This window comes from Athene noctua, chromosome 9 (genome assembly GCF_965140245.1).
Source record: "Athene noctua chromosome 9, bAthNoc1.hap1.1, whole genome shotgun sequence".
Taxonomy (NCBI): domain Eukaryota; kingdom Metazoa; phylum Chordata; class Aves; order Strigiformes; family Strigidae; genus Athene; species Athene noctua.
This window is the reverse complement of record NC_134045.1, coordinates 5,641,146-5,663,211: the sequence shown is the minus strand read 5'-3', so window position 1 is coordinate 5,663,211 and position 22,066 is coordinate 5,641,146. Positions and strand designations below refer to the sequence as shown.

The following is a 22,066-nucleotide window of genomic DNA, read 5'->3' as shown; positions in this document are numbered from 1 at the left end:
TGGGGAGGTGGCCACCAGCCCAACTGGGTTTGGTCTACATCAGACCACAAGTTGTCCCAAGCTTGTGGACAGCCCATGAAGAAGGGCTTGGAGAGGCCAGGGTGCCCCATCTCCTTGTCGTGGCATCCTGGTGGAGACCAGACCCTGTAGACAGGTCTGCTGTATTTGTGCTTTCCCTCTCTCATAGTGATGCCGGGTGACCTTTTCCTGTGCACAAGCTTTGCCTCCTGGAGCCCAGCTAAGACTGTTAAAGTTGGAGAGCCAGTTAAAGCTTTGCTTTGGCTCCTTGGCCGACTGGGGGGAGGCTGGCTTCTGGGCTGCGCACACACCCGGGGCCTCACTGTGTGTGGGTCCTCAGCGGTTTTGGGGCTCTGAGGCATGAACTGTGGGCTCAGAGCTGCCCTGAGAGCCCTCCTCTAGGCACGGCTGGTGCTGGGACCACGCCAGCATCACTTGCACAGGGGTCACCCCCTCCAGATTTCTCCTGCACGCTTAGGGTCCTGCCTGCTTTCTTGGAAAGCCCCATCTCCCAGGGCCAGGATATTTTCTTGTCTACCACATACATGCATGTAGATACACATATTTTCAGTAGGCATCTCTATCCTTGCCTGTTTATGAAGAAAACTGGCAAAAGCTTTGCAAAGGTATCCCATAAAGACAACCCCACACCCCCCCAAAAAAAACCTACTATGAAGGCCAAGAACTATTATGTTTTCACATGCCATGGTGTGGGGCTGGCTGATGGGAGCCGGCTGGTGGAGGAGCAGAGCTTGTGTTTGATGGGACTGAAGGACTGTTGAGCGAGCAGGTGAGCCAGGCGGTTGCCAGGTAGTTAATTGGTGACCCCTGCTAGGCTCACTCCAATCTTTGTTTTCTCCTGCTAAGGAAGAGACAGAGTTGTTATGTTTGATTTATTTTTTTTTCCCTTAGCAAAAATAGCTTTTGAAGCAAACAGGAAATTACAGAGACTAAAGAGTGCAATAAAGAGTGAACCAAGTCTAGCAGCTACCTCGCAGCGCTTGGATTTGTCTCCAAATCATCCAGTTCCATGTGGGGTGTTGCTTGACCAAAGGCAACCAAACTGCCCCCGAACTGCTAGAAATCGGGGGGCCTGTGCCCCCCTCGGCCCTGCGGAGCTGAAGGCCTGTTGCCTCAGGAGGCCTGGCCGTGAGGAGAGCATCTCCCCTCCGGTGAGGGTGACGCACCGAGGGTTTACGGGCCGGAGGAGGGGCGGCCGCTGGCAGTGCCGCTGTGGGGCTGGAGCCCGGCTGTGCTGGCGGAGCCCCCGGTAAGGAACGACCGAACGCGGGCCGGTCCGTCCGGGCCTCGCCGGGCGCCTGCGGGAGCGGGCCGGGGGGGGGGTCGCTCCCGCTGCCCAGCGCGGCCGGCAGGTGTCGCCCCGCGCCGAGGCCTCGCCCCGGCCCGCCCGCCGCCAAGATGGCGGCCGCGCTCCCCACAGGGGCCTCCCGCGCCGCTCCCGGCCCCTCCGGGCGGGCGGGGGGGGCTGGTGCGGCTGCGCTCAGCGAGACGTGCCAAAGGCCCCGCGTTTCCACGAAGGCGTAGTCTTAAGGGGAAAAATGAATAAATATACATGTGGTAGTTTGGGGTGTCTTTCGGTGCGCGTCCCTGCTGTGCCCTGCCGATGGGCAGTTGGGATGTGCAGGCAGCTGCCTGCCCCTGCCTATTAAGGCCCTGCTGCACAATTGCGGGTGGCCAGTGCTCTTGGTGAGCCTCTAGCTGACGCTCTTCCTCAGACGTCTTCATCTCACCCAGCAGAAAATGCAGGCAGGGACTGCCTTGTCAGTGTATGACCCAAACCCAAAGCCTTTTTTAAAGAAAAAAAAAAAGCGGTAAAGAACACACACCTGGGCCTGTATGGACTCAGTAGTGGTGAGAGAGTTGCTGCCTGGAGTCAGAGGGCTGAGGACTGCTGGCTCCAGCTGGGCTGCCGAACTCCCTGCGCTTCCAGGAATATATGGAGCAGTGTACCCAGAGAGGATATTCCAGGGATAGCCAGAATATCCGTCCCACAGCTCTTGACCTGCTTCTCCCACTTACTGCCGAGCTCCTCCAGAGGCACGTGATCCCAGTCTAACAATGGGACCAGCACAGTCCCAGATGAATTCTAGAGGGGTCTAAGCCTCCTGGTCCCTTCCCATGGTTGCTCTGTAGCTGGTGTTACCCTGTCTTGATTTGGGAGCAGAGATCCCTCTGCAAGGGGGAGCAGAACAACAGCAGTGGTGGAAGAAGGGTGAGTGAGAGGAAAGCAGGAGAGACCAATGACAGGAGGCAAGAGCCCTCTGCCCCTACCTGTCTGAAGAGGAAGCGGCTCATCTCCTTTAGGAGACACATTGTTATTGCTGCTGTTGGGATTAAATCACCCTATTTCCTGCTGGTGCTCTCCAGCCCTGGTGCCATGGAGAGAAGATGCCCACCCCCACTGGCACCACGCTCACAGCTCGCCTGTCATGTACTCCTGCCCGGGACAGGTTCCTCTCCTTCCAACCTGCATTGGGCACTAAGGGTCCCTGGTGCAGAACCCGTGATCTACACCATGCCACCTCCTCCAGGAACCCACTGTGCCCCGTGTCCCACCCCCTCTGTGTTTCTGCCTGGCATCCTTGCTGTAGGCATTCCTTGAGGTTCACTCCTCAGCTACAGATGTCCTGTGGTAGACTGCTCCTATCCCATCAAACCAGCCTCTCCTAGGGGCATTTGAGGATCCATCACCTCCTTTGCTCTGGATCTGCAGTCAGCAGAGTTGGCTCCAGACATCCCTGGGGAGAAGACCCTAACCCAAACTGCTGCCTGCCCACTGCAGAGTGACTTGAACCTCAGCGTGGAGCCTTGTGAAGCAAGCTGCTCTGTTGAGGCTGAGGTGGAGGAACCAGATCTTTCCCTTTTGCTACCAGCTGGGCAAGGCTGGAGGGGGGCAAAGCAGGTATCTCCTGTACCAGGGGAGACTTGCTCAGCTCTGAGCAGGTTGCTATTCCCCTGCTGAAAATGCCAGCAGGATTAATAGTACTTTGAGGAGCACCTGGAGGCCCCACAGTGGGATTGCCCGGGTTCAGTGGGCAACACAGCCCAGCTGCTACAGGCAACATGATAGCTGGTCCCAGGGCACGCCCATGTGGCTGTATAAAGCACTGATTGCATGCCCACAGCTGGAGCTGCACCTCAGGGCTATTGCTCTGCCCCAGTGAGTGCTGAGCTAACCCAGCTGCTTCTCTGCTTGATCTGGAGCAGGGAACTGTAGGCAGGTGAGAGCTTTCCTTCTCTCTGGAGAGACTCTGCCATGGGAGAATGGTTTGCAGGATCTGCTGGGATCTGCTGGGTGCAAGCTCTGCAAGTGCTGGCTGTAAGTGTGGGGTTTGTGAGGGGCTGAGGGGGCTGGATGGGGGCTTGGCAGAGTGTGTGCCCAGAGGGAATGGTAATCCTGGGGGTCAGAGCTCCTGGAGCAGAGAGAGAAGGAGGTGCTGTGGTCCCTGGCTGCTACCCCAGGAAGGACCTGGGTGCTGGCCCTGGCTCTGCATACTGTGGGGCAGAGGCTGCAGCCAGAGGTCAGAGGGGGGGGTGTCCCTGCTCCCCTGGGGTGGTGAGAGCTGTCAGCCCTCCCTCCTAGCAGAACATGGTTGGATTTAAGTTGCTTTTGGGAAGAGAAGGGGTAGGTCTCCAGCTCAGAATTGTGTCCCAGCCCTTGTTTGGTAACGGTTGATGCTTAGTACCTACTCAGGGCATCTGCTGAGAGTTGTATCTGCTTCTCTTGGCTTGGGCTTGGCAGATATCTTGTGGCTGCTGGTTGCTCAGGTGTGAGCTGATTACAGAGCAGTGACACAAGTGGGGGGCTTCTGATAGTGCAGAGATATGGAGGGGGTGTGTGTCTGTCTGTCCTCATAACCCTTGCTCTGTCAAGCAGACCTGGAAGGAGGAGCAGGCTCTGGCAGCTGCAACTGAGGGAGGCATTTGCAGTAGCTGTGGCACCCTGTGCTCCATGTCTCCCTTGTCAGTGGGAGAAGGGCTGGGGAGGTGGCCACTGGGCTGGGGCAGGAAGGGCGTAGGTGCCCGCTGGCATGTCTAGCTTGGAGGTGAGCATGCTGTCTCAGAGAGTATAGTAAATATGTGCTGCTGGGGCTAAATAGCATGCAACATCACTGCCGGCAGGGAAGGTAAACATATGACTGTCTTGTGCCATTAAATGTGTGGGATCTGGAGAGAGATGGGTTGGGTTTAGGTGACTCTTCACAGAAAGCTAATCTGCTCTTCTGTTCAGAGATGGTGGTGAGTTTTGAAGCAGCAGTCCTGAAACCACAGCTAGACTTCGAAGCCAAGAGCACTTTGTCCTCAGGAAAGGCAAGCAGTGCCTAAACTCTAGGGAGACAAGCAGCTCCTCTTAAAGGATTTAAGCTCTCTTAACTGGGTCTGCATCCACAGAGGCATGCCCCTGCCTGGGTCTGTGTCCTACAGGCCTCTCAGGAGGTTTCAGGCTCTCAGGGTGTTTTCAGCCTTCTCTCCACAGTGGTCACATCCTGCCAACCAGTGCAGCTGCCTAGAGCTCAGAGCACCGGCATGCTGAGACCCAGCACCCAAGCAGGGGAGTCTACCCCAGTGAGGTAACATTTTAGGGTGTGTGCTGTAGAGAAAATGTGCCTATTGGGAAGATGCCTGGTTTCCATCCAAGCCCTGCTCCTACCTGCACTGTCTGCGTTCATGACTTTCACATAAGAAGTCTCTGGAGGATGCCACTGTGGAGGCGTTAACCCAAGAGCAGCGTGCAGCATGGCCACTTTGCAAGGCCTGAGGACCACCCCGTCCCCCCACAAGAACTTCACAAAGTTAAAGGTGCCCAGAGCTGCTCAGCCTGAGACAGGTGTCTTAGGCATATGCAAAAGCAGCCTTTGACCTGTGGGCTCTGGAAGTGCTCGATGCTAGTGCTGGGCTGTTGTTGAGCTGAGACCCTGGACACGGGGATGCCTGGAGCAGGCATTAGCCTAGCAAGTGCTCTGCATGTACTGAGTCCAACTGGCTTGTCTGGGGAAGACACTGTGTGTCATCAGGGTGTGCCTTGCTATCTGTGCAGAGAGGCTGAGGCTGGCATTCCCCTGCTTGGATTGCTTCTCCGTGGGACTGCATATGTGCTGCAGCAGGCCTGACATGCAGTATTTATTTATTTTTCCAAATTTTCCCCACCCTATGTCACATATGGGTACTTGAGAGCCCTAAGTGGCACCTTTATGACTTCTGTACCAATAAAACATCTGTAAAGCTTCCTGATGGTTAACTGCACGCCAGGTTTGCACATGGCACTGCACAACATCTTGAAGTGTAGCTGGAGACCTGGTAATTGAGTTGCTCCTGTTCCTTCACATGGTGAGCATGACTGGCTGTTGTTATGTAGTCTCCCTTCCAGTCCTTCTGGGAAAGCACACCATGATTATATTTCTGGCTTAACAAATTTTTTCCCTAATCAGACTGGGCCTCACAAAGAGGTTGCCACTTAGTGGTAATTACTTACTTTAGAAGCCCAATGTCTCCTGAGGATTGCAAGTAGGGGATTATCAAATTAATTAGTTAAACCGAGATGTGTTTTTGTGAAGCCAAGGCCTCCTTTACTTGTGATCTCAAATAAAGGTTTAAATATTATTAAACTGTATACAACCTACTCTTGTCTCCCTAATGGGGAAAGAACTAATTCTTTCCTGAAATGCTGTTGTTGATACAAAGGGCTGCTTGCAGCTCTACTTGATGCAGCACTTGCTGCTTTTTTTTTTTTTGACAAAACCTGTTTCAAGCAAGCATCTATCGCTGGTGTTAAGGCACCTGCTTGTGCTGAGTGGGGTCTAACACTGCTTCTTGGTGGCTTCTCATGTTTTTATAGGCTGCTAAGTGGAGGGGGAATGGGGTTCACAGTTTGTATATTAGTGGGATTGTAATGTACCTTTCTTGAACCTGTACTTTCTTTCAGGACACAGCCTAATCCATGGGGCATCTGCACAGCCATGTGTGTGGACATGGGAGGTGGTGGAGAGCCCCAGTCTGGTGATGAGAAGATGCCTGGAAGTAGATTCAGAGGCATCCATTGATCAGTGGGTTAGCAGGGGCCGTAGGTCCTGGTGTACCACTCTGCCACAGCCTGCTCCCAGGCTTTCCTTTCCCTTGGAAGTCCCTGTAGACATAGGAGGTTCCCTTTACTGGGCTGAGGACTACACCAGTGCTCATGCGATACTAACACGGAGTGTGGGAGATGTTTTCCTAAGAGCTGTTGGCTGCTGTAGTGCAGTTGTCTAGCTAGCATGCATATTGCACAACTTTTCCTAGGTCAGAAGATGTCCTTATCTAGCATGTAAAACATCTGTCCTGTGTTTCTTCCAGCACAGTTGGGTCCTACTGGTAAAAGCCTTGAGCTTTCCCTGATTTGCACAACTGAAAAAAAGCAGAACTCTGCTAGCATTGACTCAAAAGCAGAGGTCTTTTGCCTGCCTCCTACCTTTGCCTGTGCTCTCTCCCAGCTCTTACGGAGCTCTAGGTTGCAGTTGAAGTGCAGCTTCAGCAGGCACTTGAGAAATACTGCAGCTCCAGAAACCAGATCCAACAAGGGGAAGGGGGCTTGGGGGGGAAAGAGACATGGGTCTGAAGTTATGATTCCTCAAGTTTCAGAGCAGTTGGTGTGCTGACCCCTCTCCCACCTCCTCCTCTTTCAACTTTAGGGAGGCCCCACAGCCTTCAAAGTTTGGCTCCTCATCCTTCCTAATGTCAGTGTTTGCTGCCTTTTGCCATACTTCACCTCTGGGACAGCTTAGCAGCCACCACAGCCGGGTACCAAAGCAGTTGCCTGAAGGTAAAATTGCCCATTGGTCCATGCAGGGTTCCTGGCTCTGCTGGAAGGGAAGCTGGAGCACACAGATCACTGCTGGCAGAGCTAGATGACAGCAGCCTTTTGCAGTTGCTTCAGCAATTAAACGAACCCAGAGGAAAGCGCAGGCCTTGTGCAAGAGTGAGGAGCTGCTCCTGTGAGGAGACAGTGAGAGACTGTGTTGCGGAACAAGTGCAGCATTGTTGTCAGCCTCAGTCAAGAAGGGCTTTTTAACACCCACTGAAGTGCTGGCTACAGCTGTCTCCCATGTGCTTGTGTGGGAAATGGACCTACAATGCAGGAGAGGAGGGAAAGACTGCTTTGCAATTTAAAAAAAAAAAAAAAGACAAGCTATATTAGGATCCAGCCATGAGTAAACAGCAGTACGATGTTCCCCTTAGTGGAGTGCCACGGCACAGGAAATAACGTCACTGCCTCCAGCTGGGAAGGGGGTGAGCTGAACTTGGGCTTTTCAGCCTGGAAATCCTAGCTGGGGGAAGGTGGTGCTGAGCTTTGAGCAATGCGTAGAAAAGGGAAGAGATGTGAGATTGGCTCTAAGCTTCTCTTGTGTTAGACAACCCATTTCCCCTCTGCTTTGATAAATAAATACCTGCAGTCATCAACCTTCCTGCATTGTCCTGTGTGGTGTTGGTTTGGGGACTTGCAGAGAGCTTTCAGTTGTCATCTCCACAACTGAGCTGGCTGCTGCACCGGAAAGTCATGTTACTAATGCTAATATGGTTTGAGTAGGACCTGGATATAGTGAGAGTTGGCTGTGTGGTCTGGCGAGCACCTGGCTCTGTCACTGGGGTGGAAAATGGGATAGGAACCAGATCTGGGTTGTGTGTGCTTATATGGTGCCCTCCTCATCTGTGTTTATGGGGGTGCTGCAAGCTTTTACACCAGCCCCTGAAAGCACTGCTTTTTCTGGCCCTCGAAGAGCTGAAATTGGGTGGGACAGTGTCTTATTCTGCTGCTAACTCAGAGCCAAAGGAGAAGGCAACCTTGTGCTCCCAGGACTGCACAAGCCACCTGAAGGGGTGAGGAAAGCTGCTCTCACCCTGGAGCTGCTGCCAGAGGCCTGGGTGCAGGAGACCTGACCGGTTCAGTGACAGTGTGGGAGCAGGTTCTCTGCTCCCTCCCCTTTGTCCCCATGGGCTCTTGGGTTGCCCCAGCCCTACCTGGGTCTGCATTGCCCTTCATGCCTGGGGAGTACACATTTTTGTTTCAAAAGGTGAGGTAGGTCCTGGTTTGTGCAGGAGCCTGTGGGGCCCCTTTCAGACCCACAGCAGGCTTTTGAACGGGCCGTATGCAACTGTTTAGGGCTTTGGCTGGATGCTAGCATAGCCCTGACTACCCAGACTGCTTGGAGGCTTCAGATCTCTGCTCAGAGGCTGGTCCCCCTGCAGACCCCAGGGTAATTGCAGAGCCCTGTTTGCTGGATAAAAATAGTCGTGTGCAAGGATCTGGGTTACCCCTGGGCAGCTGTGGCCTCCTGACAGGAAACCCTCATGTAATTGCTGCAGTTGAACAAACAGCAAGGAAGTTTCTATAAAACATCTGGGCATGAGAGGCCTGGTGGATCTCTTCTACCTCCTTTATTCTGCCGTGGGGGCCATGCTTCCAACAGAAATAGCTCGGCACCTCTGATAGCACGAGGTTTGTCATGGCCACCTCCATGCCATGTGCGTGCTGGAGGTATGTTGCTTTCTGTGCTCCCTCTCTGAGAGGTGCAGTCCATAGGGAGAGTCCCAGCACCTGCAGGAGGATGTTGCAAAGGAGTAGCCACATCTGTGGGCTGGGAGATGTGTTTGGGGAACAGTTGAAGGGCAAAGGTATTTTGCAAATGCAGGCTTGTGCAGATTTCACATCTGTGCTCAGAGGCTCTGCTGGGGAAGTATGCCAGGTTTCCCATCCTCCTGCCATAAATGTGAGGTAGAAAGAAGGGCTCTCCTGCATCCACAGACAAGATCACAAATTGCTTTAGCTGTTGCAGATGGCAACAACTAGGTAGTGCCTCTGCATTAGCAGGGATGCTCTCCATCACCCAGTTTGGGATTATCACCTGATCTTGCCTGAGGCAGGCTGGAGGTGCTCGGTTCTATGGTGCACTGCAGGAGGGACAAGGCACCTAACTGTTAGGGGCTGTGGGGGAGCCTCTGCAAGCAAGGGCTGTTTGAAAATGAAGTGCTGAACTGTGAGGCAGCTGCTTGGCTCTGGTCTTCCACTGTCAATGTTGCATCCCCTTTTAGGAGGATGTCTTTTTTTAGTTTAAGGAAGGTGAACTGCAACCCTGCAGGACTGTCATCCATCCTTGCTGCCTGTAGGAAACACAACAGTACATCAGGCAGCTGGTGTATTGAATGGTTGGCTTTGGGACTGCTCAAACCCTTGTTTGCTGGTTATGTCTGAAAACATGCCATGAGGCCATCATGTGTGATGGATTTTAGGGACAACTGTTGGCAGTCCTTCCAGGAAGAAGTGTGTCTGAAGGTGTTCTGGAGCTGGACCGGCCCGCGTGGGCTCTGCTGCTGGCCGAGTGGAGCAGGGCTTGGGAAGGCTGTGGGGGCCTATCCCTTGAGCCAGGGCAGCAGCAAACACCACTTGTGTTTGCAAGTACTCTGTGCTCATCTGCTGAGCTTGTCCATGTGAGGGGATGTCTTCCCTCCTGTTGTAGGTCCTCATGTCCTGCCTGAGTCAGCCTTCCTCTTGACGTGGATTGGTTTGTGTGCCATCTCCCAGAAGCAGGGACAGCCAGGTACCAGCACCACCCCTGATGGAGGGTCAGTGTCTGCTGAGGCTGCCGAGACCATGCGCTGCTTGGCCAAAGGTGGGGAGGCAGCTTGTGGTCCAAAGCCCTGGTGCCAGGCCCTGCACCTCGTGCCCAGGGCTCAGAGACTTCGCCTGTGTGTCACTTCCCGCCTGCTTCCCGTTACACAAAGCCTTTGTGTCAGCAGATCCTGGGATGCCCTGCGGCACCTGCCTCTCCCCTCCCTCTCCGCCTCTGTGGCTCTGCCCTTTTTCCGTTGTCACTTCTGTAGGCTGCTGCCTGGCTGTTCTGTGACCTTCCCCGCTGATCCCACTGCTCAGGCAGTATTTTGGCCCCCGGCCATCTTAAACAATTAATGGAGGGGTGGAGAAACTTGCCATGTTAAATTACTTCCTCCTTTGGGAGAGGGTGAGGTCTCCACATCTCTTGCCTGATACCAATGCAGTTTGTTGCTGTTGCCTGAAGCGGTCACTGCCTCTCTGTTTTCCTTGTAGAAGTTAGAAAAACAATATTTCAGAGCACTCTTTTTTGTATTTCTCAGTGTTTTGCTTAACCTGCAGCGCTGCCTCAGGATCTCGTGGAGAAACTTCTCTGGACTTAGAGAAAAGCAAGCCAAGAGAAGGCAGGGGGAGGATTTTGCTGGAAACCTCTTTGGGAAGCTGGAGACCTTCTCGGGATGCCTGCCGTGGGCTTGTTCTCCTCTAGCAGTTATTCAGATCTTCCCGGGCAAAGGCAGCTCTCCGCCACAAAGCATCCGCATTAAGCAGGTCCGTGAGGAGGGACAGGCGTGCTCTGAGGGACGCAGACAGCAGCGGTGCTGTAACGAGCAGCCTTCGAGCGTTGCTGGCTCTGCCTGTGTCTGTAAGGTCCCCGCAGGGCTGGGGAACACAGCACCCTGCGCTCGCTATGCCCCTCCACCGTCTAGCACTGGAGTTGGCTGTCAGAGAAACCTTCGAGGTCCCCTCCTCAGCCCCGGTAGTGTCATGAGTTAGATTAGTTGGAGCTGTGCTGGGGGCGGTGAGGGCTTGGATTACAGTCCAGAACTCAAAGTGCTTCGGTGCTTCACGTCGGAGGGGAGAGGAGACGCCCCGCCGCACACATGGAGGAAAAAGAGAAAAAACGCTGCCTTCGGAAGTGAGGGGGAATAAAGAAGGCCGGGAACATGGTAAGGAAATCTCTGCGAAGGGCTCTTGCCCTGGGCACGAGCAGGGCTGTGCGGGATGGAGCCGCTATCCGGGCAGCCTGCCTGGAGCCAATGCACGGTGCTAATGCTGGGAGTGGGAAACGGCCCTTCTGGCACTTCCCGTTACTTGGATGGAGCACCGTACCCTTGGTGCCAGCCCCGGGTGGTGGCAGCAGGGACATGGCACTCCTGTTGGCACTGACCCCCTCACAGGGTGCCTGTGGGGGTGCAGCCCTGGAGCGAGGAGCTGGGATGGGGCAGGTCAGGCAGGACCCTGTCTTTCAGGCTGCCTGGATGTTGGGCTCTCCTGCCCTTGCCCTTTGCTAGTCCTGCTCTGGGGCTGTGGGCACTGCTACCTTGCAGATCCTGGAGATGGGGAGAGCATCAGCCTTTCTTCTCCTGCCCAGGGGGAGCATCCAGGGGCTCAGAGAAACTCCTGAAGCTGGGCAGGGGTCCTTCCCTTTCAATGTCAAGTTTGCACGTGGGGATCCTTGTTTGGGGAGGGGAGAGACTGGCGAGCCCAGGCGGGCAGCAGAGCACCCTGGCTCCCTGGGAGTGGCTGCAGGGCAGTCCCCTTGCCCAGCCACACTGGCGCTGCCCTGCAAACACAGGTGCCCAGCCCTGGGGTGGCAGAGGCTGGGGGGATTGCTAGCCCCATAGCACCCACTGAGCACCACTCTGGCTTCTGGTTCTTGTGCTCAGGCTGGGATCTGTGTGCCCAGCAGCCCTAAATCTCCTGGACGTGTCCTGCTGTGTCATGGGCTGCTTCTCGGCAGCAGAGGGAACAAAGTCCGTGAGGGGGACAAGAGGCTTGCATTGCTGCTGTGCCTGGCAGTGAGTTGCTTTTTTTTTCTTAAAGTTCAGCTTCTGGGCTTGAAGAAGCTTGGCTTTCACTGAAGGATGAATTGTCCAATTTTGGGTTTCTGCAACCTGAGCTAAGCTCATGGACCCATGTCTCTTCCCTTTTTCCCCCCTCCAGCTCCCCTGCCGAGGACCCCGTGGCTCTCTACCCTCGTGTGGCTATGTCAGAGCTGTGCTGTGCTCTCCTCTCCCATCCTGCTGTAAAGGCCTGCGGGCATCTCGCTACTTCCACTTTTACACCCCAGCTGGGAGACCTTTTCCCCTTACCCCATGTCTAGTGTGTTCTTGGTAACTTTTGGTCTGTGCTGGTTATTGTATGAAGTTGAAATCAAGGGAGAGCACTGTTTGGGGCTGTGCAGGGTGGGTGCTATCTCTTGCAGCCCCATGGGCTCCCTTTTGCCATAGGGACTGGAGCAGTGCTTGTGAAGCTCCTGCTCTGGGAGGCCTGAGGCAGAGACTAGCTGCTGCTACTCTGCTCCTGACTTTCTGATTCCCAAGTGCTTCATCCCCAGTTCAGGTCCCCCTTCACCTCTTTCTAATGCGTGATGCAAAAGCTGTCTGAAGCAGGGGCCTTTGTGCAGGGTGGTGCCATGGTGGGTTGTGGGCATACAGGGACCCTGCATTGCTGCTGAGGGGGCCCATGTGTTTCCTAGGTGCTGAGCTCAGGCCTGGCAGCTGCAAGGAGCAAGAACGAGGGGCCAAGCTGCCACAGATCCAGCGATGGGCACTAGTCACGCTGCAGACACCTGTGGTCCATGGCCAGTGTCCATTCTCAGTGCCGTGGTGGACCAGTCTGCATTTTGGGAGGTGCCTTTCTGTGAGCAGCTGAGTTGTGACTGTAGCTCCAAGCTGTTCTGTTTGACTTGAGTTTTTGGTGTCCTGGTGAATCAACCAAATGCTGCAGGCAAAAGATTTGGATCTAAGTGAATGTGGGTCAGTCTGGCCTGCATGGGGCTTCCCCATGGCCTCAGGCAGTCTGCAAACCTCTCAGAGGCTTGGCTCCCGATGGAGATCTGGCACTGTGCAGCCGCTGGCTGCCCTGTTCTGTGTGAGGCAGGGGAGTCCTCTTCATGGGGTGCCAGTCATGTTTCAGTGTTAGGGATGATGTGGTGTGTGTATGGGTGCATAGGGATGTTGCAGCTGGAGGATGGCTAAAGCACCAAACGTTTAAGATGCAGTAGGCCAAAGTAGCCCAATTCCATTAGAACTGACTTTTGCATCTGCGAAAACCCCATGGTGTGAGCAAGGCAGGAGCCTGGCTGGGCTCTGTCTACCCTGGTCGTCCCGTCATGGCTTTCATGGCTGGGGATCTGCCCTCGTTCCCTGGTAGGGATTTCTCCTCCATGAGAGAGGGAGCTGGCTTCACCTTGCCTGGTGCCTGCTGCTGCATGGGGCACAGGAGATACTCAGGGCATATGGCCAGACCATAGTGTGCCCCACTTGAGGAACACCTTCCACCCAAGCAGATGTAAAATCCTGTGCTCTTGGGTGGTTTGGCTGGAGGCAAAGAGAGCAACAGCCCTGCTCCTCCACTGCGCAGTGTGGAGGTCGGGTTCCCAGGCTCTATCCCCAGATTGTGAGGGACCTTTTCCTCTCTGGGAAGTTGCTCAAGCTGCCGTGGCTGGCTGGGGTGGGGAGCCCAGGGCTGCTTTTCCACCCTTGCTAGGGTGATTGCTGCTGCTCTTCAATGGTAGCTGGGGCACTGTGGACCCAGCATGTGAATTCAGTGAGGCTCCTGCAACTGTGTGCCTTGGACTTGCCTGGGCTGCTCCTCTCATACGGTGGCAGGCTCCAAGTCTCCAGTCATTGCGCAGGTGTGTAGAGTAGAGCCTGTGTGTATCACAAAAGGTGCAAATGCAGGTGTCTTCCTGCAGAGAAGCTCAGGTGGCACCTCTATGCTGGCAGGAGAGAGGATGGGTTTCAGCAGAAAACATAGTCCTTTTTTTTTATCCTCCGGTTATGTCTTCTCTTGGGGTGGGAAGGAAATGAGTCTGGCATTAAGCATTGGGGATCTTCTTTCTTTATTTCTGTGCCAAAGCCATGAGCAAGATGTTGGAACACAGACAAAGCCCAGAGACGTAATCCTGAGCACATAGAAATGGTCTGAGAACATCTTCTCAGGGGTAACAAGGATGACAACTTGTGCATTTTGCTCAGCTTCTTTCCAAAAACACTGGGCAGGTGAACATGCTGTTCATTGTAGCAATTAAAAAAAAAAAAAAGGTAAAATGCAGGTGATGGGCCAGCTGCATCCATGTATCTCTGCCCAGCGATCACCAAATGTGTTCTAGTACCAGGTGGGAATGAAGATACCAAATGTTTATAGGGAGATGCTGCAGATGTCCAGGGAGGACTGTACGCTGAGCATCAGTGCTTAATTTCTGAAAATCAGCATCCAGTAGCATAACCATCTCTGACTGTGCTGCTGGCCATCCACCTGTGTGTGCAGTCAGCTCTGAGGGTGTACCATGCTAGCAGAAGAGATCATAATGTGAGAGCCTTGTGAGCATCTTGCTGATGGTCATTTCAGAAAAGATAGCCGGCATGTCTGCTTCTAAATACTAGAGCACAGTCAGAGCCGCTCAGCTCCCAGAGCCTAATTTTTTTAGCTTCACCTCAAACATAATCCTGTCTGCAACCAATCTGTGCAAAACTGAACCATCCTACGGACTGTGGGCACAGCCTAAACCTGAGCATCGGTGTTTAGTGTGGGTGGAAGCCACAGACACAGAGGCTACAGGTCCCTTTAGTACCGAAGTGCTGAAAAATCTCTGTTAAAACAGTCAAGGTGTCTTCTGCAGGTGCTATAAACTTAATCCACCTGTGGGCACTCAATATCATAGCACTTTTTGTTCCTTTTCCTGCCTTTCCACCCATGAGGGAGCCCCCTGTTCCTGTTCTGCAGAGCTCAGTGCAGCCAAAGTCTGAAAAAGCATGTAGTAGCACAAGGTTTGAACGTGCTGCTGACTGAAGAGCAATGAAAAGCAAGGGTAGCCTGCTAGGGTAATCTGCCCAGTTCTGGTGGTGGGATGATCTGTGCTTTCTGCACCACTTGTGATACTGAGTTGTGACTCAGAAGTGTATGGACGTGCCCTTGTTGACTCTAAAGGTTTGACCATGCTAATACCTCTCTGCTGCACAGAGTGCCTCGCTTCTGTTGGCTGGCCTAGTCTTTCATTAAAAAATGAACAAAAAAAAAAAAGGGCCTTTCTTGTGGTAAATGCTCCTGGCTGGTTTCATATGTATCCCATTTCTTGCATCGCTGGACACCAAGCTGAAACTTCCAAGATCAAAGTAGCACAGAATGAATCTGAAAGTCTTTGTCTGCTCAAATTTACCATCCTGGCATCAGGCTGGGATGCCCAGGATGAACCCTTGTTCCAGCTGGTGAAACCAGCCATTGATTTGAATGGAATCAAATGGCTCAGTGGAAGAGAAATGGGGACCAGATGAAGACTGCTGCATGTGCTCCTCCTGGGCATTGGTGGATGCAGGAGAGGAGAGCCCCCATGAGGCCTTATGGTTGCCCCCAATGGGATGCAATGCTGTGGCTGGGCGGTGCAGAGAAAAGCTGCAGGAGTTCTGGAGAGCTGAGCTAGGTGTCCACCTTGAGCTTCACAGCCTGTGTTAGGTGTGGCAGCATTCGAAGGAGACTGAGTTGTGAGGCTTCCTGAGCAGGTTCCTTCAGGAGGATACCTTCCCTGAGGCTGCCTGTCAAATTTCAGTGCCTCCCAACAAAAACCTAGTGCTGCTGAGCCTTCGACATAGTTAAAGCATGTGGATTATTTGCTGTCTGTTGTCATCTTTCTGAATACATTTACCTTTTGAACAAGGTCCTTCTCATATGCTCAGGAGGCTGGTATGCAGACCCGTTAATGGATCAAGGGGAAAAATGCCTGTGGATGTATTCTTCTTTGTGTTTGCGCTTATAACCACCCACGTTTTGGCATACATCCCTTCTGTGCACAAAGATGTCTTTTAGAAATCGCTAGTTAAATCTCCACCCTCCTTTGATATGTATGGAAATAATGGGACACGTGAGACTGTCTTCTGTTTGGAAAAAAAGCTATAAAGGGAGTAGATTTAAAAGCCTGTGTTTAGTTCTTTCTAACTCAGGAGTTTAGTAAAAGCAATGCACTGAATTTATGACTGATTTACTTAGCTTTCTGGGAGGCATGCATTTAGCGTTGTATCTGAATATAGGGGAAATGTTTTCATCTGACTGCAAGTCCCAGGCTTGGCTGCTCAGGGGCAGGAGAGCTTGAGCACATGTGTGTCTGTTCTCCAGTGAGCTCGGAGAGTCTTGGAGCAAAGCTGGGTTCCTCTGACCAGGAGCACTTCTCCCTGTGGGGCACGGACTGATGATTCTTGTGGTGGCCCAGGCCTGAGCTGGCATAGCCATGGCCATCTCTGGGCTGCCTGCTCTGTCCTTCTGACTGATCCTTCCTCACAGCCTCTTGTTCACGGTGAGGTGTGTGCTGGCATCTGATGGCTGTTGCCAGCTGTTTTCTCATATCAAAGACATGCAGGGATGTGCTGCTTCGAGGAAGGCTCCATGTGTGCTTACTGTTTTCTCATGCGGTCAGCCAGCCCCTCCTGGAAGTGCTACTCGGCTTCAGAGCAGTTTCTGTTCCCTGTTGATGTAGCAGGACTTGTATTTCATGAACATGTGGTAATACGGAGTGTTTAAGGCCAAAAGGAACTATGGCTCATCTGTTATGGGATACTGGGACCACAGAGTGCTACCTAGCTTCCACCCTGAGTCTGGGAGCTCTCTTTTAACTAAAACATGATCTTTTCTTAGTGGCATCCACACTCATGGAGGCTGCAAGAGATGGAGAATCCACCAGTCCCCATGGGAGTCTGTCGAGCAGCTTGTGCACCTTGAAGAGGAAGGAGTGGGATCTGAATGTGATCCAGACACAGCCTTGAGCTCAGAACACGTGCAAAGCTGGCCCATAAGTAATAATCTAAATGCTGACCCTGTGAAGATTGTTTCTGGCACTCGTCAGCTGTCCTGCTGAAGGATTATCATTTTTCCTTTGAGCACAGGAGGCTGCCCATCTGTTGTAAGAAGTCCCCAGATGGGTGTCTGAACACAAGGTGTTGGCTATGGCTTAATGCCTCTGACTAAAAGGTGTTAAAATGAGCTGACCTGTTTGGCTAAGAACTTACGCAGGGTATTTTATAGCTGGCTGGTATAAACAAATCTTTCATCTGCCTAGACTGCTCTGTTACTTGGTAGGTGTTAGGCACAAATGGTAAGGGGTACAAGATGCTACTGCTCAGGTTGGTTTGCCAGATGGATGACAACATCTGAAGTTGAGACTGAAACAAATACTGTAACTAATAGTAAGGTGAATGAGCTCAAGCAATTTCTTCTGTTGGGTAGCACAGAGAAAGGTTTTTAATGCATTTGCAAGAAGAGCCCTGTAAAGAAAGGGAGTTTGCTATAATGTCCCAGGACTTGTGTTGTGTAGATGTGGCCTGGGAAATTCTTGGCTCCGTCTGCGATATCTAACAGGATTTAGCAAGTCTTGTCTGAGCCTGTTGTTGGAACATGACACTCTGAACATGGAGATCCCTGGCTGGACTGTGGTCTATGGTACCAAGCCAGAGCAGCCTGTGCAGTCGGGCAGTAGGAGTGGAGAGCCCTGTGTGATCTTGAGGAGGTGGAGAGGCATGTGTGGCTAGTTCTGGGCAGTGAAACCACAGCCACCATGTGCTCTGCTCTTCTAGCATGAGTCTGTTGCTGGGAAGGGTGTTCTAAAAGTACCCAAAGCTTTGCATCACACAGAGTACAATTTAGCTAATTAATTGCATGGTTAGATCTATGCCAATGATACCTGAAAAATATCTGTGCTTAGACAGTTATTTCAGATTAAGGACTTAATCCCTTGATTAAACTAAACCCAAATGAGCTGGTCTCCAGCTGTAGGATGGTGTTTTATACACAGATCTTCTCATCCACTTGCAGGCCCTTCCCTCCATCAGGAAGACGTCTGTTTAAGGACAGGGCTTTCAACTGTTTTCTCACACACGCTCTAAACACCTGTATCATCTGCCAGATTTATTGCTAATAGAAAGTAACAGGCCTTTGGGAGCAGGGGCTCATTCCTTGCTCTGGATAAGACACACCTTCTGCTCAGTTCACTGAGACCTCAGTGCACGTCCCTGGGAGGAAAGGCTTCTCTCCAATTCCCAGTTCTGTTTCTCTCTGGCTAGAAGATGGATTTCTTGGCTTGTGGGTCAGTGTTTCATCCCCACTTTGGCCTCTTCAATCTGTTCAGCAGTTCTCAGCAACTTTCCTAATGTGTTGGGTGTTGCGCAGACAGAGCAGAAAGTTACAGATGCTGTTTCAGAGAAGCTGGAGTATGAAAACCTAAAGGAAAGGGTAGAGAGGAGTAGCGTGAATAGAGAGCTCTGGTGGGAAGAGGTGCCAGACTGCTGTGTCTGAATGCACGTGATGCCATTTGCTTTGGAGAGTAGGGTTTGGTCAGGTGATGCTCGAACAACAGAGAGCTTGCTGTGCAAGCTGCCCCGTGCGTCTGGCTTCTCTCGGGGGCACGATTAAGCAGAGGGCTGGGGACGGCCTTGCTTCTCCAGGTGCATGGGCTTTGCTTTCCCAAGAGCTGCACCAGAGTGTGTCTTTGGCAAGGGTGAACATTGAAGTTAGAGTATGCTTAAGAGCAGGTTTGATTCTTGTGTTGCTGTAATAGACCCGTACAACATCCTGCAGGGGGTATTGGCCGAGGGAACAGGCTCGGGTGACTGTTGCTGGCCCTGTTGCCATGTGCCATTGTCTGCATTTGGCCACCTGAAGCATGCATGGTACAGTCACGCTACCTGTACCAGGTTGTCTCTGCCCTCCACTGCTGCCTGCATTTTTGCCCTGCTATGAAGACAGCATTGATGTAGTTGATGCTTTGCATTGATGATGCAAGCTCGAGGCTTGCAAGGGGTCACGCTTTGCTTTCAGAGCGATCTGGGATGTCCCCCTTGACCCAGCTTTGGGCATGCCTTTCACTGGCTGAACACACCCAGACCTACAGCATGCGCAGAAGCGGGACCTCAGAGCTGAAAAGCAAATACATCATTTTTCCCTTTGTTTAATTAAATGAGAGATCATGAGTTAATCGCTTCCAAGCGCTTGTTTTCCTGCAGTGCCTGGAATGATAATCCTGCGTGTTGCCCAGTAGGAGCTGCTTTGGCTGCCGCAGCCGCGTTAGTCCGGAGAAGGGCCGGGGGAACAGAGGGAGGCATCTGGAAATGATTCTCTGAGCTCCATCTGCAGAGCACCACTCCCTGCAAGGCTGTAGGAGCTGGTTTATCCACAGGCTGCAGAGCTGTCCTGCCTGCCCCAGCAGCCGGGGAGCCGAGCCAGGCTACAGCCGTGACCAGCACAAGGGATCCCACGGTGGAGTGCAGAAGGCAGCTCGTTTTCAGAGGCACAGCCCATGGGTGAAGCTGGCCTGGGTGAAACTGCAAACACTTTCCTCCCAAGTGGAACTGGGTGCTGTGCTTTCCTCCCTGAAATGCTAAAACAATAGACCAAAGAGCAGGTAGAGCCATTCCTGGTTATCTCACAGGAAGGTGGTGTGATTACAGCAGTGTGAGTGCCTACCTCTATAGCTGCAACACTTAATAATACGTTATTTTAGTGAAAACACCCAGAGGCAGGCAGGGCGCCGAAGGCAGGCACCCTCCTCCGAGCCTCCCCCTGAGCCTCCGACTGAGCAGCAGAGGGGGGAGCTGGCACTTGCTCTGGGAAGATTTTTTTGCTCTTGAACTCATTGCTGCTGTGTGATTAGAGTGGCTCAGGAAATGGGTCTGGGAGAGTTCTCCTCCCTGCAGAAATGGAGTGGGAAATCTCAAATTTTGTCAGAAAAACAAGCCTTGTTTTTAGCCAAGGACCTTTTTGAACAGAGAAATGTCTCATATTTAAAGGCAAAGCAGCCTGGCTTTCGGCTTTGTATCAGAAAGTGGAAAGGCTTCGTGGAAAGCCCAGAGGTCTGTTTTTACTGGAAATGAGGTTTCTCACATCAGCTCAGAGCTGAGCAGCCCCAGCCAAGCGGCGCAGCACAGCAGCCTTTGCTGGCAGAGGGACCAGCTAACCCCGTCCTGCTCAGCGCCTGCTGTGTACTCCTTTTCCCCCAGTCCCAAAGCTGGCTGGGGGCCACGGGCAGGCCCTGCGCTGCAATGCTTGGAGCTCTGCCTCTTCCCAGTTTTGCTCTTATTTATACTTTCCAGTTCAGGGGTGTGGGAGGGTTGGGTTGTTTCTTCCCCTCACCTTTGCAGACTCTGGTCTCCTCTGTTCTGCCTTCACACCGTCCGTGGGTACCTGGGCAAGAGGGGAGAAAGTGGGTGCGTGCAGGACGTGGCCAGGCTCTGGGCAGCCGGCAGAAGGAGGGCAAAGTTGCGGGAGCTCCTGGCAAGGCCTCCCCGCTGAGTGGGAGCCGAACCGCTCAGTGACTCAGAGCTGGGCATACCACGGCACCACTCGCTGTGCTCGCAGCCTCTCCTGGCTCTGCTCCACCGCCCAGCTATGCTTCTCACCCTGCCAAGCCACGGCAAGCGCTGGATTTAACTGGTGCACGTTGGGATATGTAGTTTCATTTTTTGGCTACTTAGACAGGGGTCTAGGTTTCTTGCAGCTGATGGATCCTCAGCATGTCACATGGGCCAGTCCAGCCTGCTAGAAAGGAGTGCTGTCTGCCGTAAGTCATGGCAGTTAGTCTGGTCTCACCATACTGATGGTTTTTAGGAGTCTTCAGACAGCTAAAGACTGGGCTGTCGGCAGGGAAGATCTGTGTCTCTTCAAGTTCTCCTGACGAAGACTCAGCTTTTCGTAGGCAGAATTCTTGAGTGAGATATTGACTTCTTAGCAAGGTGCTTGGGTGAGTTGTCGGGAAAATGGTGCCAAAGCTTTGTGGCCCAGATGGGTCCAGCAGCATTGCAGCACCAATTTGTGTTGTTCTGAGACACTTGGGTTGCTGTCCTAGGCGCTTGCTAGGAGAGCACAGGTGTTTTGATGCTGTGCAAGGTGTGTAGCCCTGGGGATCTTCTTTCTGCTCCTCTGGCAGGCTGACTTCTTGTTCTCCAAACCCATAGGAGGCTCTCCAGGATTCAGACTTAACTGGTGAGCAGCAGGTCCCAAAGAAGAAGAAGTTGAGTCCTAAGTCAGAAAGAAATGGCAGGAATTAGCAGTGGCTGGAGCAGCTACGCAGCGCTCTCTGTGCCCACAGAGGTAGGCAGAAAAATCAGTTGGTGCACCTAGAAAAGCTCAAGAAGCGCCTGGTTACTCCAGATGCCTCTTGGCAGGCTCCTCTCCCATCTTGCAGTGTCTGCTTGCACCAGGAGAGGTAGATGTGTCCCCTGAGCAGGGTTGTAACTGATCCTAGGCTCCTCTTCCTGCTGCCTGCTTGTTAGTCCTGGCTTGGGGCTTCTGCCCAGACACTTGTAACCTCATATCTCCCTGACTCCTGGTTCTTGCTGCAGTTTGTGATGGGGGAGAAGTCTTACGGCTGAGCAGCAGAGCTTTGCCACAACTGTCTTCATTACTCTATTCATTTCACTGCATCAGTGGCTCCTGTTATGTGCAGGGGAGGAAGGGCAGCCCATCCCACCCTACACATCTCTGCTTGTTCAGATCCAAGCCCTCTGCCAGTTGTGAAGCCCTCCTGGGGTCTCCCTGCTCCCCTGCCATTCTGGGTAGGATTGTGCTAGGTTGTTCCCATTACACTGCTTTGCCCATGGAGCCCATCCTATCCTCACGTGCTCTTTCCTCTTCCCTTGCTGTGCTCCAAACTGGCAGCCAGCTCCCAGCTGAGGAGCTGTGAAAGCCGGTATGGCCGGACATGACCTTAACCTGGGCTTTATTTAGCTTCTTGATTTATAGAGGAGTTTTATTTTAAGAGTGTTTCTCTTTTGGGAGGTGTGGTGAGCATGTAGTGGAGTGGTGGCAGTGAGATGGAGTTCATAGATTCTCCTGTGCTATTAATAAAGAAGCATTTGAGTCCCAAGGCACCTTTTTGTTTGGGGAGATGCTCTCTGGCCTGCTTGGAAAGCACTCCTGTTAATGTTTGTGCTGGGTGGCTGAAAAGGAGCAGGTGTCCAGGACCCTTCCCGTGAGGGGGATGAGTCAATACTGTTGGAGGCTGGGAAGCCTGAAACTTGCAGCCCTGGAGGAGGCCGCTTCCTCCAGGAGACTCCTCTGCTGGGCTCTGCCAGCTGTGGAAGTGTGCCAGGGCAGGAGTGCCCTCTCCTTGAATCCTTGCTGGGTTTAGCTTGTTCTCCGCCTCTCCAGGCACTGTCCCCTCAACCTGGGTCACAGGGGTTTTTCCTTATGCCTGCTGGGGTTTGTATCGCCTGCTTGAGATGAAGGATGTGGTTTGTAGGTAGG

The 22,066-nt window shown here is 52.9% G+C and overlaps 1 protein-coding gene across 4 annotated transcripts in view; it reads left to right on the top strand.

The window, feature by feature from the left end:
* Positions 1-10,225: 10,225 nt before the first annotated feature.
* PLEKHG4 (pleckstrin homology and RhoGEF domain containing G4) overlaps positions 10,226-22,066 on the top strand; it is a 92,959-nt gene continuing 81,118 nt past the window's right edge. The window contains exon 1 of one of the 4 annotated variants that reach the window (XM_074912909.1): positions 10,226-10,785. In XM_074912909.1, the coding sequence (XP_074769010.1) occupies positions 10,783-10,785 (3 nt within the window). In that variant the 5' untranslated portion in view covers positions 10,226-10,782. The remainder of the gene's footprint in view (positions 10,786-22,066) is intronic. The other 3 variants (XM_074912911.1, XM_074912910.1, XM_074912912.1) reach the window with 3 other exon arrangements.